This window comes from Petromyzon marinus, chromosome 4 (genome assembly GCF_048934315.1).
Source record: "Petromyzon marinus isolate PM22_M1 ecotype Great Lakes invasive population chromosome 4, UKy_Petmar_22M1.pri1.0, whole genome shotgun sequence".
Taxonomy (NCBI): Eukaryota; Metazoa; Chordata; class Hyperoartia; order Petromyzontiformes; family Petromyzontidae; genus Petromyzon; species Petromyzon marinus.
In genome coordinates, this window is record NC_133670.1 from 1,346,454 (window position 1) to 1,362,363 (window position 15,910).

The 15,910-nt window shown below is 46.0% G+C and overlaps 1 protein-coding gene across 2 annotated transcripts in view; it reads left to right on the forward strand.

Annotated features, from left to right (window-relative positions):
• The first annotated feature begins 931 nt into the window (after nt 1-931).
• TRPM2 (transient receptor potential cation channel subfamily M member 2) overlaps nt 932-15,910 on the forward strand; it is a 64,683-nt gene continuing 49,704 nt past the window's right edge. The window contains exons 1-7 of one of the 2 annotated variants that reach the window (XM_032946561.2): nt 932-1,089; nt 4,014-4,194; nt 5,311-5,477; nt 6,384-6,564; nt 8,788-8,852; nt 9,665-9,865; nt 10,415-10,514. In XM_032946561.2, coding sequence (XP_032802452.2) covers nt 4,062-4,194; nt 5,311-5,477; nt 6,384-6,564; nt 8,788-8,852; nt 9,665-9,865; nt 10,415-10,514 — 847 coding nt within the window. In that variant the 5' untranslated portion in view covers nt 932-1,089; nt 4,014-4,061. Of the gene's footprint in view, nt 1,090-4,013; nt 4,195-5,310; nt 5,478-5,506; nt 5,619-6,383; nt 6,565-8,787; nt 8,853-9,664; nt 9,866-10,414; nt 10,515-15,910 lie in introns of those variants that run through there. The other variant, XM_032946560.2, reaches the window with a different exon arrangement.

The window sequence follows — 15,910 nt, forward strand, 5'->3', positions numbered from 1 at the left end:
GTTACGTGAGTGTATCCATATGTGATAATGTATCGTGATCAGCAATTTTAAAAGCACACTCACAGTCCAGTGCACTCACAACCAGTCCCAACTCCTCTCGGATGGGGGGGGGGGGGTGCAGAAGAGCATTTGAACCTCATGGCGGTACGCCGGGTTACCATAGTACCCCGGCTCTCGCATAATGTGATGATGGTCGGCGATGCGGCAATCGACTCATCTCGACGAGCTGTACACGATGCACCACTACGGTGCGTACGAGCGTTCAGGGCTTCAGTGCAATTGTCCTCGCTGCGTTTTGACATCGTGGAGTAACACCGATTTCGGATTGATTGGTACCCCAGTTGCGGAGTTAAGTGTGACCCCTGGAAAATTGTGTCCCAGAAATAAAATATTTCATTGCCTCGGCCAGTTTGTATTATTTGGCACCCCGGGGTACCGCCATAAGGTTAATTTGTATGGGGGGTCACCCTAACAATAACGACAACTTCTATCGCACCTTAACATGGCAAGCCATTATAAGGGCATTGAAAATATATACGGGTAAGTCCTCGCTTAACGTGTGGTATTCACACAACCCGTTTTCGTGACAGTGGTTCTTCTATTCGGGAACACTTCGCACTATTCAGGAACGCATCTACCTTATTAAGCGAGGAATTCCCGTATGTACACTGCTCAGGAGGGTGCACTATAGTGCTAGTGGTGCTAAAGGGACTTTTGATTGTATAGGGCCTACGCCATTGCCCCCCTAGTACCAGGCCAGCCTACAATCCATTATGCCCGTCCCCACGTGGTTATTTCTCGCGCGGAATGCCGAGACATGATTGTGTTATGCCGACGAACTGTCAATGGCTCTATTAGATGGGTTAGGCTTCCTGTGTGACCCCCTTAAACTGCGGGATTTAATGCCTGGCCGGTGCCGCTCGCAGGGTGTGTGAGTGCAGGCACCCGCGCTCTGAGCATGCCAACACCGCACTGCTCAAGCCCACTCTGCTGGGACAGAAGTGGGAGCCCGCCAAGCACACTGCGAACGAGCCCACCAACGCGTTCGGAGACATCCAATTCACCGGCCTTGGCCAGAGGCTTGGCAAAGTGAGTCCAGCGCAGCACGTGGGCAGGCACTTGGTCATCCCAGCCGAGGGACTCAAGGGGGAGATCCAGCACGGAATGGCTCTCGTGTTGTGGAGAGATGCACGCCGTGGCCATGTCAGGCTGCCTGACAAATGTTCAGCTGGGGTAATGAACAAAAAAACCCTGTACATTTATAAAGTGCACATAATATATAGTTGTTATGTTTCCAAATTAAACTGTTTTGAATGGACCGTAGTGTGTCATTCGATTAATTTGGTTTCTAATTATTCTCACACACTTTTCCCTTCCATCCGCATCCCGGCCATCATCATCGTCCCTGCCGTGCTTACGGTGGTGGCGCCATAAGAGATGTTCTAAGCTTCATTGTTAAACATCACAGCACAAAGCACCGTCCATGTGGGGTCGTAGAGGTCAAGGCAGAGCCGAGCCAAACCGTGGTAGAGAATGCCGCGCTAACAGTGAATATACGAGTGCTGTGGAGGCTTTCATCTGCGTGACTGTCACCCGCACAGCTGTAGGCATGTGAAGTCAATCGACAGTGTTTCTAGCTTTGGAAGGGCAGCGTCACGTTATATCCGGCAGGAATGAATAGCACCCTAATTAGTGCTGCGTAAAATAAATGGTGATTCTCAAAAAATAACAGTGTTTGGAAAATAACTTTTTATTTCAGCAGCGCAAACGATTTCGCAGACGTGCCATGAAAACCAACTACGGTAATTGGTAATTCAGAAACACTGTTTTGTATATTCCATGTCCGTGCATTATATTACAATGTGGTAATTATGGGTGTAATGCTGCAATCGGGTCATATTGATTTTCAAGGCTTGCTATGCATGCATTGAATCGCATGTGCAAAGCACGTAACTTATACAAGTATGAACACAAGATGCGAATGTTACATTTAGGCCATTATGAGCAACGAAACTCTGCAAACGAGACAGTAACGTGAGAAACAAATCCTAGATTGGTAGCAACTGCACTGGGGGATGTGTCGATTTGGTCGCGAATCGTTAATATTACCCATAACGGTGATGCGCGATCTTCCATTGTACCGTCCACAGCAAGGTTTCCCTGTAACAAGTAGCTGAGCTTCCCTCAAGGGACCCAAGCTTGATTGAAAACTAATTTATTTAGAACTGATTTTTGCGTATAGTTTGTTGTCCTTCCGTACCACCGATTAGCTTGGCTCACTACGTACGAGTTTGCGTGGCTCTCTCCCTGTGGTCGCGTGGATTTTTCTCTGGGTTCTCTGGTTTTTCCCTGCACGTTTAGAATAAACATCACGCGTTTAGAGTGTTTGACTGCTGTACATTTCCACGTGATAAACCACTTCGTTTTTGTGTCCAGGTTGGTTCTGAAAAAGAGTTATATAGCTCAGTGGGCCTTACGTGATAAAATATGTCTAGTTTGTTCACATAGACGTTGTGCTAAAAGGTTTGCATGCTGTGTTGATTGAGGGGGCAGCATTGCAGCACCTTTGCTGCACTAGGCACGCCCTTGTTGTTTCACTTGCCCGTTGCGTCACACGTCACCTTGGGTACCGCGTTGACGCTGGATCAGCTTCTGTCAGGTGAGATGGCTCGGTCAACAATCCCTGCTGCTCCCCATTGTGGTGGCAGCGTTAATGCCGAGCATGGTGGAGTGCACCTGTAACCAACCGAGCGCTTTGGAAGCAACGGTTGATTTCCTCAACCAGTTAAGACTTCAAACCTGCTGGGTTCGGTGGGCAGCAGGGTGGCGCAGTATTAATGCTCCTGCCTCGTAGGAAGAAGGGCATGGGTTTGATTCCTAACTTGGGCACCTTTCTGTGTGGAGTTGGTATGTTCTCCCCCTGTTCTGCATGGATTTTCTCCGGGTTTTCCGGTTTCCTCACGTGGATTATAAAACACGATGTAACTGGTAATGGCCAAACATCTCACTGCTGAAAAAGTACTTGCACATCACACAATAGGGATTACACGCAGCGGCAGCAGCATCGCCCCCTACTGTAAAAAACTTGGCTGGACCATTCTGAAAAAAATAACTCAGTGAGGCTTTCCTGCATTGTAAACAATTGTCATAATTATAATATCAACAATAAAATAATGACTGCAGGCCATGGTGCGCTTTGTAATACATTTCCTGTGCACAGTATTTCTTTACGGTTTACTTGAAACAATATTTGGCACAAAGGTCACGTCAGAAAAAAAGTAGACTTCAGTGATACTTTAATAAACAAAGTTATATTTGTAAGGCGCATTTCATTGGTAAATCTCAATGCGCCCCATGTATGGAAAGCAGGAAACAAACAGAACCTGCAGGGTAAAGGGCCAGAACTAGGGGGTAAAGGCCAGTTTAAAGAGATGAGTTTTCAAGACAGATTGAAATATAGCTAACGACTGATTGTCTTATGAGCAAAGACATAGAGTTCCAAAGCTTGGGGGCTGCACTGGCAAAAGCCCGATCAGCCCAGGAAATTAGATTTGACCTCAGAGTACTGAGAAGAAGGCGATCTGAAGATCTCAAGGAACTCGTTGGTGTTTGAACATGGATGAGTTCATGTAAATATTGCGGAGCTAACCCAAGATGTGAAATACCTTACCTGCTATACAGGAGTTCGTGAGTTCGATCCCGACCCCGACGCCTGTATATTTGGAGTTTGCGTGTGTCTCTCACCCGTGGTTGTGTTGATTTTTTTTCCAGTTCCTCTGGTGTTTCCCTCCAAATTTAGAATCATGTGTCTCGAGTATTTGGCTGCAACGCATTTTCACATCATAAGCCACTTCGTTGAGCTCTCATTTCTGGCCAGGTCGCTTCTGAAAAATAGCTATACAGCTCAGTGGGCCTTACCTGGTAACATTTAAATAGTTTTCATAGTTTATAGTTTTAGAAGTGCTGCTGTCGATGCCCGTGAGTGTGTTCCTCGAGATTCCGTTGGGGCTCAGTTTGTGCGCGTAGGCAACGACACGGAGCCCAGCGTGCTCTTCAAGCTGATGATGGAGCACTGGCACCTGGACGTGCCCAACCTGCTCATCTCGGTCACGGGCGGGGCCAAGAACTTCCACCTGAAGCCCCAACTGAGAACCATATTTCGCCACGGCCTCAACAAGACCGCACGCAGCACAGGTGATCACGACTGGGCGTCGTGCACCATAGAGCCACCCGGGGTTGGTGGATGACCGCACAAATACTGATGGTTCGCCGGGAGAAGGCAGTACAGCAAGTGGACTGTTCGCCATCTGTATTCCATATGTACGGTGATCAAGTGTTGCCCCCTCGCTCAAGACGTGGGTTGTCTCCGGGTGCTCCAGTTTTACCCTTTCTGGCAATAATTAATTGGCTGAAAACTTCTTAAAATAAAAAAAAAACAATGTTGGACCTTCCTGAGAAAGAGAGCCCTACAACTCAGTGTGGTTTTCCTGGATAAATAAGTAACATACATCACATCTAATCACATCTAATCTTAAACGCTTGAAAGGGCCCCTCCAGAGGCAGCTGCCCCTACATGGCACAAGGTGACCCAGCACCTGTCCTGCAAGTGGGCACCAGTCTGCCAGCAGGGAGGGGCGATGATTGTTGCTTTGTGTTCAATGTAGCAGCCGTGATGTTATTCTAAAGAGTAGGCCATGGTTGGTCTGGCTTCATTTTGGCCAAATTTGGAAACATACCCACAAATTACTCAATTGGGATTACACACATAGCAATACTGATACCCCCACTGTGAAAAAATACTCGGCAGGACCCTGCTGAAAAACAGTCATGAGACTCATTGAGGCTTTCCTTGGTAAACGAGCAGAATAAAAACTGTGAATAAACGTTCTTTACGAGAAACAGCCTGGTAGGTATTTAACTGTCTGTACCATACGTGCTGCTGTGTGTGCGTATTTTCTACAATATAACATGGGGAGCGGTAGTGTAGCGGTTAGCGCGCCGTGCTACGAACCCGGCAACCCGAGTTCGAATCCTGCTCACGGCCAACACCGGTGACGATTATCTGAACCGGTCTTGGGCCTCCCCTTAGGTCGACTCAAGCTTAAATGAGTACCTGGTGCGGTGTGTAAACATTGCCACTAGGGAGACAAAGGCGGCTGGGTGTGGTGCTAGACACCCACCCCGTCGTGTGTAGTGCCGGCCTTCATAGGTGCTCGCTAACAGCACTTGCCCTGACAGTCTCTTAAGGCTATACAGGGGATCTGTGTTTGTGTGAGTGTGTAAAATGTGTGTATTTTGTTGGTATTCAAGGGGCGTGGATAATCACGGGTGGCTCCTACGCCGGCGTGATGAAGTACGTGGGCGAGTCGGTGAGGGATTTCGCCTTGGCCAGTGGCTCCAAGGAGGGCAAGATCGTGGCGATTGGCATAGCAACCTGGGGCATCATTCACAACAAGGAGCACCTCATAGACGCGCAGGTTCGCAATTGGGAGATTATAGGAAATGACACTGCTCGTGATTGAATTGGGATTACATTCTGCAACGCTGCCTCCTGCTGTGCAACTACTACAGACCGTGTCTGTGGAATGCAGCGCTTTCCTGAGTGATACCCCTGCCCGGTAAGGACAGCGAGAATACCAAATGCAATCAATAAATGCTACTAATTTTCTTACATCGTTTAAATATGGTTGGTATGCATAAATGGCAAGTGTTTGAAAACTAATAAAATGTTGGACATTTTCTAAAACTATTATCATTAATAAAACTGGAGAGCATCCTGCACAACATGCATTGCTTTTTCAGGAATTGCATTGCTGTACTATTAAATATCTCGAATTCCAAATGTAATTGATTATATTCTTGCAGAAGATGCCAATACATTCAGTTGCTAACTGCCAATGTAAAAAGTCTACTGGCCGTGAAGAGAGGGCATCAGATGAGAGAATTTGTATAGTTTTGCTGTTCCATCTCCTCTGTTGAAAGAGCGCAGACCACTGTGGATTTGGCTGTATGGTCTATAGTTTGGGTTGCATGGGCACAGTTACGCTAATGCGGCTCTATGGGTTTAATATATGATTCAAGTTTGGGGTGGATGACCACAACCGCACTACTGTGGCTTGTGTCTTTAATTTTCCAACCATGAAGGAGATGTGTGCATCGGCCTATTGATGTTATAAATGCGATTGATGGCTCCAGCAGTGTCTTTGAGAAGGAGGAACCTCAAAGCATGGAGGTGCAATGATGTTTGGGTCTCTCATGAGGCGTTTATTCCGGACGTCCGCGTCGTTCCACCCTAGTTTGCACAGCACCGTTCATGCGATCGGCAATTATTGGCGATCGCATGAATGCTGCTTTGATTGTTTTTGCCGTGCGTGCATTGGCAGGGCAAGTTTCCGGCAGAGTATCCCATGGACGAGGCTGGCCAGGGGCGACTCTCCTGCCTGGACAACAACCATTCTCACTTCATCCTGGTGGACAACGGCACGCACGGCCAGTACGGCGTGGAGATCGTGCTGCGCGCCCGGCTCGAGCAGTACATCTCCACGCAGCACACGGGAAGCGGCGGTGAGTGCCGCAGCAGCAAAGCAGTGGGCGTTAGAGGCAATTGTGCGGCACGGTTATGGGATATGTGTGTCCGTGTCAGACATTGTGGCAAAATCGTATTAATAATAATTTAGCACATTCGCTGTTCACGTTATTCTTACAGTGCAAGCCTATCACTGAGGAAGACTTGCCAGTGTTTCACAGACTTAGTATGCAGTTGTTTTTTCAGTAGGCGGGGGGAGGGGGGGGGGGCATGTTGCTGCTGCGTAATCCCAGTTGAGTAACTTGCGGTGTAATTTTTCAGATTTGGCAAATTTGGACAGTGATGCTGGTGCACAGTGGCCCGCTCGTTTCAAGTAACGTCACAGAATTTGTATCGTCCACGTAGTTTACGGTTAGCACACACCACAGTATTAACCAGGGCGGCCTGCCAGATTCCAACCGTAAACATCTGCAACAAGCGGCGGGCGTGCTACAGCTGGACCGTGTCACTGCCCCCACCTTCTCCTTCCACCCCAAGGCTGCCGTTGAAGGCACAAGGGAAACGTTTCACTCAGATGTTTGGACGTAAAAATGTGACCGTATATTCGTCCATCTCTGAGTGACCAACTCCACTGTATGAGGAGCCTTTGAGGTCACCGTTCCCGCAGTGCGCTATCCTTTCCTCGGCCCTGTAGCCTTTACCCCCCCCCTCACTCTCACTTTCACTCCCCAGTGAAATTCTGAAATCCTATTAAAGCCCTCTTCACCATCACTCATTCCCTTCCTCTTCCCTCCCCTCAGCCCTCCACTCCATCTCGTCCCTCCCCTATAGCCATTTCATAACCCTGCCATCTAAATCACTCGATTTTTTTTAACCCCTTCTAAACCATGTAAAGTGCTTTGAGCTAAGGTGTTCTATAAATAAGATAAGAATGCCCACTCATTTGTACAGATTCCTGAGATGTGAACGCATTTATATTACTTATTAATCTACATTGCATTGTGTCAAAAATACCCTCAGCTATTATTAAAACTACAAAATATATTAAACGCAGAAGCTGCAAATATTAATCAACAATCAAACATAACCTACACCCTAAACGTCACATTCTCATCGCTCACTCACTGTCACGACGACACTCCACGTGGATCCGCTTCCTGCCAGGCAGCCCCTACGCACATTGTACAGTCGTCTGCTCGCAATCGATGCAGTGCTTTGCGATGTTTTTGCTCGCCGTGTGTGCGCTGCGTGAATTTACAATGAGAGCACGTCAGACCCCTGCTCCCGCTGCAAGCAATTGATGCCGTTAAATTGTTTATTTTTTGTAACATCCATTAATGAGCTCGTGGGGTATTTTACGATTTCTCACATTTGTGTTATTGTGTCCCGCGTCTTGTGAATACACAAATCCTGATTGTGTTTTTCACATGTTATTCATGATTGTATGTTCTTTCATCATGTTGTGAGTGTACATTTTTGCTCCACATCTTCGTGTGCAATTGTATCCAGGAGTTGCCGTATGATGTTATTCAGCTTTGTGAATTAAGGCACGATTGCATCTGAATGAGTTTGTGTCCTTGGTGACAAATGAACAACTCACGTGAGCTGCTGATGAGAACCGACAGTCAGTTGACTGGCTACACTGCTATCTCGCCCCCACTTACCGCCTCATTGTCTTCACCTGCCAGAGTTGACAACGCACAAAGGCCAGCAACATTGCATGTACAAAAGCTCTCTGGCTTATCTAGTCCACCAACTTCAAAGACGATACACTCCGCAGCTCCTAACGCAGTTGTCTGGCTTGACCACCTGAATTTGAAATCGTGTTGTAATTTAGACCACCGACTCAATCAATGAGTTGAGAAGATGTGGCCCGTCCCAACGTACAGCACTGAAACAAACACATGACTATGCACACGATTTGCCATCATTAGGACTCATCAGTAGAGTACAGTCGTATGATGTCCGCAGCTTTAATCTGTCTCTGGGAGCCCCCCTATATGGAGAGGGCTGTAACCTTTACACCGTGGGCACCCGTTAGCACTTGCCTAATGGCACCAGTCATGAAAATCTGTAAACGATGAGAAAACCAGAGAATAGGTGCGCAATTTTCATACTCTTTGAGCTGGTGGTCTGAGACGACAAATGAGCACACATGCAGTTCTCTGAGAGCTTTTTGAGCATGCAATGCACGTGCTTGTGTGCCGTTGCATCCATTTGTTTCCCCAGCCGGCACTAATTGTTCCTCCGTTTTGCCACAGGTGTGGGGAGTGTTCAGATCCCTATCGTGTGTCTGGTGCTGGAGGGTGGCGTGGGCACCCTGGACGTAAGCGCCTGTCACATCAGCTGTCACCACATTTATCTTATTTTAGATGTATAGAGCATCTTAGCTCAAGGTGCTTTACAGAGCTTAAAAGCAGTAACAAACACATAGACCGCAGGGGTGTGCAAGGAGAAGAGGTGACGCTTTCAGACAGGAGCAGAAGGAGCTTGAGGAGGGGGACTGCTTAAATTTACAGGGGAAGTTTATAAAAGCAAATCACTACAGCAATGACAGATATCATATAGAGGAAGAACAACATATGAGAAAAAAAAATAATATGTAAACATAAATCAAAGTTGAATAATAAATAGAATGTAACTTAATGGTGTGGATCTAACGTGCATATTATCATCCGCCTATAGTTATTCCTCATTTAACGGGGTAGATGCGTTCCTGAAAGTGCCGCGTTTTTAAGCCAAACAAATTTCCCCATAAATAAAGGAACGATAAAGTATGGCGAGATATAATGTACACACACGCAGTGAGATGACGGGACAATTGAGGGTATACCGCCACATTACTGTATCATTCCGCGTACAATATCACTATGCCGCTCAGAGGCGCAGCTCAAGAAAGGAGTTCATCATCAACCGCTCAGAAACCGCGTTATAACGATGCGCGTTTCGCGTTATAACTGGGCACATTCCATGCTATAACAAATGGAAGAACCGCGTTATAGCAAAAACGCGTTATAGTGTGACCACTGCGCGATAAGCAAGAACCTGGCGTATATCTAATTGTGTGACAGCAGCCGGTACGGCAGGATCGTGATGTGGAATTGCCACCGAAATGAATAGGCTTTTTCTTCCACGCAGACGATGTTCAATGCGATGAACAACAACACGCCGTGCGTGGTGATGGAGGGCTCGGGGAGGGTGGCCGACGTCATCGCAAGCGTGGCCGCGCTGCCTCCCGCCAGCATCACCCTCGCCGTCATCCGCGAGCAGCTGCACAACTTCCTGGGCAAGGAGGCAGAGTCCTTCTCGGAGGCTCGCATTGTAGAGTTGACCTCGAAGGTGGCCCCTCTCTCCCTCCCACCCAACTCCTGCCTGACTATCGATGCACTGGTAGTCGTTACGTGCCGAGTCAGTTTCAGTTTCATTTATTTGGTATAGCCCTGTGAGCCATTCGGCTCTTGAATCGGGTGCAACTGCAACAAACAAAAACATGAACAAGAAACATCTTAAAGTGACAAGAAACATCTTAAAGTGACTACGCACAAACAGAAAAATCCAGGAAAAAACAGCAAAGTCTTCCAGAAAAAGCACCGTATATCAATGGCGTGTACAAAAATCCCAGTGGGATGCAAGTGAAACAATAACAACCATAAGACAATTTAGATTAAAGTTATTAGTCTAACTCTGTACTACAACAAACAAATATGGCTAAACCAAAAGTTTTCGAAATCACCATAATAAGTCTGCATGCTGCAGGACGTTTTGTGCACTGTGTGGCGCAAAGGAATGTTATTGTGTATTTGAATGGGAGGCGGCACATTATTTCTGTTGGCATTCCAGGTAATAGCATGAAGACTCGGTGTGTGTGTGTGCGCGCCGTGTGTTTAGATTCAGGACATTGTGAACATGAGTCATCTGCTCACTGTGTTTGATGACAAGGAGGGTGGACCGGGCATCGATGTGGCAATCCTCAAGGCTTTACTCAAGGGTGAGTGCGATGCCTCACCCACAATGCACAAGCCTCATCCTTTCCTACCCCTCAACCATACCCTCCAATATCGTCTTCTTCCATACGGATGATGTAGATGCAGAGCAACAACTACAATTTCACATTCAAGCCAGACAACCGCATCAGGAGTAGAGGAGTGTATCACTGCGATCTCTCCTTCGTATTTGTGGATCGGGCATTGCGTCGTTATATGTTGTACGGAAGATGGCAGGCTTCATACGACCCACTCTGTTAAGTGAGAAATCATGATGAATGCCATCAACGCGGTGACCAAACATCGATCGTCGATCTCTCCCGGTCTCCGGAGCAACAACAACACAAGCCTCCATAACTACCTCATCGCAACCACCGCCTTCTCGCTATCCCCCATCCCTAGTACTTTTCGGTTGTTACTTTGCTTCTTTACCCAGCAGCAGCCTCCAGACTTTTTTTTCAGGATGGTCCTGCCAAGGTTTTCACCGTAGAGGGCGATACGACAGATACGTGGGGTTAAGGCAGGGGTCGGGAACCTATGGCTCGCGAGCCAGATGTGGCTCTTTTGATGATTGCATATGGCTCGCAGATAAAACAAAATATTCTCACTTGTTTTAATCCATCCATCGATTTTTCACTGCGCATGTCCTGTTCAGGGCTGCAGGAGCAATTGTCCATTATTTTAATTGGATGATACTGGCCTACGTTTGCCGTTGCTGGGTAAAACAGGTAAACGCCCCCTTTTGAATCAGTCTGAGACTGCGTCTGCTCGGTCATTAGCTCAAAGCTAACCCTTCGACGAAGAAGATGGCGAAAAGAAAAAAAGACGACGAGTATCGTACATTTCAGGACGAATGGACCGAAGAATTCGCCTTTGTGGAGTGAGCGGGTTCTGCGGTGTGTCTAATTTGCAATGACAAAATTACATCGTTGAAACGGTCGAATGTAAAGCGGCACCTCAACACGCGCCACGCTACCTTTGCATCAAAATACCCTGCGGGAGACAGCAGAAAGAAAGCGTGCCAAGAGCTTCTGAGCAGGGTGCAAGCTAGCCAGCAGCAACTCCGCGTATGGACCCAGCAAGGTGACTATAATTCGGCTAGCTTTGCTGGTTCTTTAGCAATAGTGAGGAACGGAAAACCATTCACAGATGGCGAGTATGCTAAAACGTTCATGCTGGATGTAGCCAATGAACTTTTTGATGATCTTCCGAACAAAGACAAGATAATCAAACGGATACAAGACATGCCTCTGTCGGCAAGAACTGTTCATGATCGTACCATCGTGATGGCAAACAAAGTGGAGGAAACGCAAGTGAAGGACATAAATGCAGCGCCGTTCTTTTCTCTGGCTTTGGATGAGTCAACAGACGTGAGCCATTTGTCGCAGTTCAGCGTGATTGCAAGATATGCTGTTGGTGACACACTGCGCGAAGAAAGTCTTGCTGTTCTGCCATTAAAAGGGTCCACAAGAGGTGAGGATTTATTCAAGTCTTTCATGGAGTTTGCTCAAGAAAAAAGTCTACCTATGGATAAACTTCTCTCAGTGTGTACTGATGGTGCTCCGTGTATGGTGGGGAAAAACAAAGGATTTGTGGCGCTTCTCCGTGAACATGAAAATAGACCCATCCTAAGTTTCCATTGCATTATACACCAGGAGGCACTTTGTGCTCAGATGTGTGACAGGCAGTTTGGCGAAGTGATGTCGCTGGTCATTCGTGTGATCAACTTTATTGTTGCCCGAGCCTTAAATGATCGCCAGTTTAAAACACTGCTGGATGAAGTTGTAAATAACTATCCTGGTCTGCTTTTGCACAGCAATGTGCGTTGGTTGTCAAGAGGGAAGGTGCTTAGCCGTTTTGCGGCTTGCCTGAACGAAATCCGGACTTTCCTTGAAATGAAAGGCGTCGGGCATCCTGAGCTAGCCGACACCGAGTGGCTCCTCAAGTTTTACTATCTCGTAGATCTGACTGAACATCTGAACCAGCTCAACGTGAAAATGCAAGGCATTGGAAATACAGTGTTATCCCTTCAACAAGCTGTATTTGCTTTTGAAAACAAGCTGGAGCTTTTCATCACGGATCTTGAAACAGGTCGTTTACTACATTTTGAAAAACTGAGCCAATTTAAAGATGCATGCACAGCAAGTGAGCCCATTCAAAACCTTGATCTCCACCAGCTAGCTGGCTGCACATCCAGTCTCCTACAGTCCTTCAAAGCACGCTTTGGAGAATTTCGTGAGCACACTCGTCTTTTTAAGTTCATCACCCATCCAAACGAGTGTTCACTGAACACAGCCGACCTGAATTACATCCCTGGTGTCTCCGTCAGAGATTTTGAAGCAGAAGTGGCTGACCTGAAGGCCTCAGACATGTGGGTGAATAAGTTCAAGTCACTGAATGAAGATTTGGAAAGAATCACACGACAGAAAGCGGAGTTGGCGAGCAAGCACATGTGGACAGAAATGAAAAAACTCCAACCCGAAGACCAGCTGATTCTCAAAACTTGGAACGCACTTCCTGTCACATACCACACACTGCAGCGTGTGAGTATTGCTGTATTGACCATGTTTGGATCTACGTATGCATGTGAGCAGTCATTCTCACATCTTAAAAACATCAAGTCCAACCTACGATCACGTTTAACGGATGAAAGCCTCAACGCTTGCATGAAGCTTAACCTCACCAAGTACCAACCCGACTACAAAGACATCAGCAAATCCATGCAGCACCAGAAGTCGCATTAATGGTGAGTGTTATAACATTATTTAAAAGAATAAATTCAGAGGCTTATTATACTGACATTTAGTTGAATTCACTTTTAAAATATATTATATGGCTCTCACTGAAATAAATTTCCAAATTTTTTGCTTTCATGGCTCTCTTAGTCAAAAAGGTTCCCGACCCCTGGGTTAAGGTGACGCTGCTGATGCAGTGCCACTCATCAGCTGTGCTATGAAGAAGGGCCGCTGTCCGAAACGTTACCAATTGTGTCCAAGCAGACCTCGCTTAGCGCTCGCAATGCATTCCTGGAGAGGTGAGCGTGAATCGAATCAGCATTGAAAACGGTCGTTATACCATTGTATACATTCAAGTTTCAAGTTTCATTTATTAGGTATAGCCCTGTGAGCCATGTGGCTCTTGAGTCGGGTGCAACCGCAACAAACAAAATATGAACAGAGAACATCTAAAAGCGACGACGTGCAAGAGAAACATCCTGGATAAACCAGCAAATCTTCCATAAAAAACCACTGTATTACAACTCTGTGTGCAAAAATCCCAGTGTGATGCAAGACAAACAATAACAACCATAAGACAATTTAGATTCAAGTTATCAGGCCAACTCCGCACTTCCGCAAGAAACGTGGCTTAACCATATTTTAGAAATCACCAAAATAAAGCAATAAAATACAATGTAACAACAGTAATCATAGGAACTTTGATTCAAATTTAACAATAAACAATATACATAACATGTACGAACAAACTTGCAGCCATATCTGTCACAATGACACTCCCCGTGTATGATGTGTGAGTGAGTCAATGGTAGTGAGTGTATGATGTGTGAGTGATTCAATGGTAGTGAGTGTATGATGTGTGAGTCAGTGGTAGTGTGAGTGTATGATGTGTGTGAGTCAGCGTATTATGAGTGAGTGTATGATGAGTGAATCATTGTATGATGAGTGAATGAGTCAGTGGTTGTGTGAGTGTATGATGTGTGAGTGAGTCAGTGTATGATGTCAATGGTAGTGAGTGTATGATGTGTGAGTGAGTCAATGGTAGTGAGTGTAAGATGAGTGAGTGAGTCAATGTTAGTGAGTGTATGATGTGTGAGTGAGTCAATGGTAGTGAGAGTATGATGAGTGAGTGAGTCAATGGTAGTGAGAGTATGATGAGTGAGTGAGTCAATGGTAGTGAGTGTATGATGTGTGAGTCAATGGTAGTGAGTGTATGATGTGTGAGTGAGTCAATGTTAGTGAGTGTATGATGTGTGAGTGAGTCAATGTTAGTGAGTATGATGTGTGAGTGAGTCAATGGTAGTGAGTGTAAGATGAGTGAGTGAGTCAATGGTAGTGAGTGTATGATGTGTGAGTGAGTCAATGTTAGTGAGTGTATGATGTGTGAGTGAGTCAATGGTAGTGAGTGTATGATGTGTGAGTGAGTCAATGTTAGTGAGTGTATGATGTGTGAGTGAGTCAATGGTAGTGAGTGTGAGATGTGTGAGTGAGTCAATGTTAGTGAGTGTATGATGTGTGAGTGAGTCAATGGTAGTGAGTGTAAGATGAGTGAGTGAGTCAATGGTAGTGAGTGTATGATGTGTGAGTGAGTCAATGGTAGTGAGTGTATGATGTGTGAGTGAGTCAATGGTAGTGAGAGTAAGATGTGTGAGTGAGTCAATGGTAGTGAGAGTATGATGTGTGAGTCAATGGTAGTGAGTGTATGATGTGTGAGTGAGTCAATGGTAGTGAGAGTATGATGTGTGAGTGAGTCAATGGTAGTGAGTGTATGATGAGTGAGTCAATGGTAGTGAGAGTAAGATGTGTGAGTGAGTCAATGGTAGTGAGTGTATGATGTGTGAGTGAGTCAATGTTAGTGAGTGTATGATGTGTGAGTGAGTCAATGTTAGTGAGTATGATGTGTGAGTGAGTCAATGGTAGTGAGTGTAAGATGAGTGAGTGAGTCAATGGTAGTGAGTGTATGATGTGTGAGTGAGTCAATGTTAGTGAGTGTATGATGTGTGAGTGAGTCAATGGTAGTGAGTGTATGATGTGTGAGTGAGTCAATGTTAGTGAGTGTATGATGTGTGAGTGAGTCAATGGTAGTGAGTGTGAGATGTGTGAGTGAGTCAATGTTAGTGAGTGTATGATGTGTGAGTGAGTCAATGGTAGTGAGTGTAAGATGAGTGAGTGAGTCAATGGTAGTGAGTGTATGATGTGTGAGTGAGTCAATGGTAGTGAGTGTATGATGTGTGAGTGAGTCAATGGTAGTGAGAGTAAGATGTGTGAGTGAGTCAATGGTAGTGAGAGTATGATGTGTGAGTCAATGGTAGTGAGTGTATGATGTGTGAGTGAGTCAATGGTAGTGAGAGTATGATGTGTGAGTGAGTCAATGGTAGTCAGTGTATGATGAGTGAGTCAATGGTAGTGAGGGTAAGATGTGTGAGTGAGTCAATGGTAGTGAGTGTATGATGTGTGAGTGAGTCAATGTTAGTGAGTGTATGATGTGTGAGTGAGTCAATGTTAGTGAGTATGATGTGTGAGTGAGTCAATGGTAGTGAGTGTAAGATGAGTGAGTGAGTCAATGGTAGTGAGTGTATGATGTGTGAGTGAGTCAATGTTAGTGAGTGTATGATGTGTGAGTGAGTCAATGGTAGTGAGTGTATGATGTGTGAGTGAGTCAATGT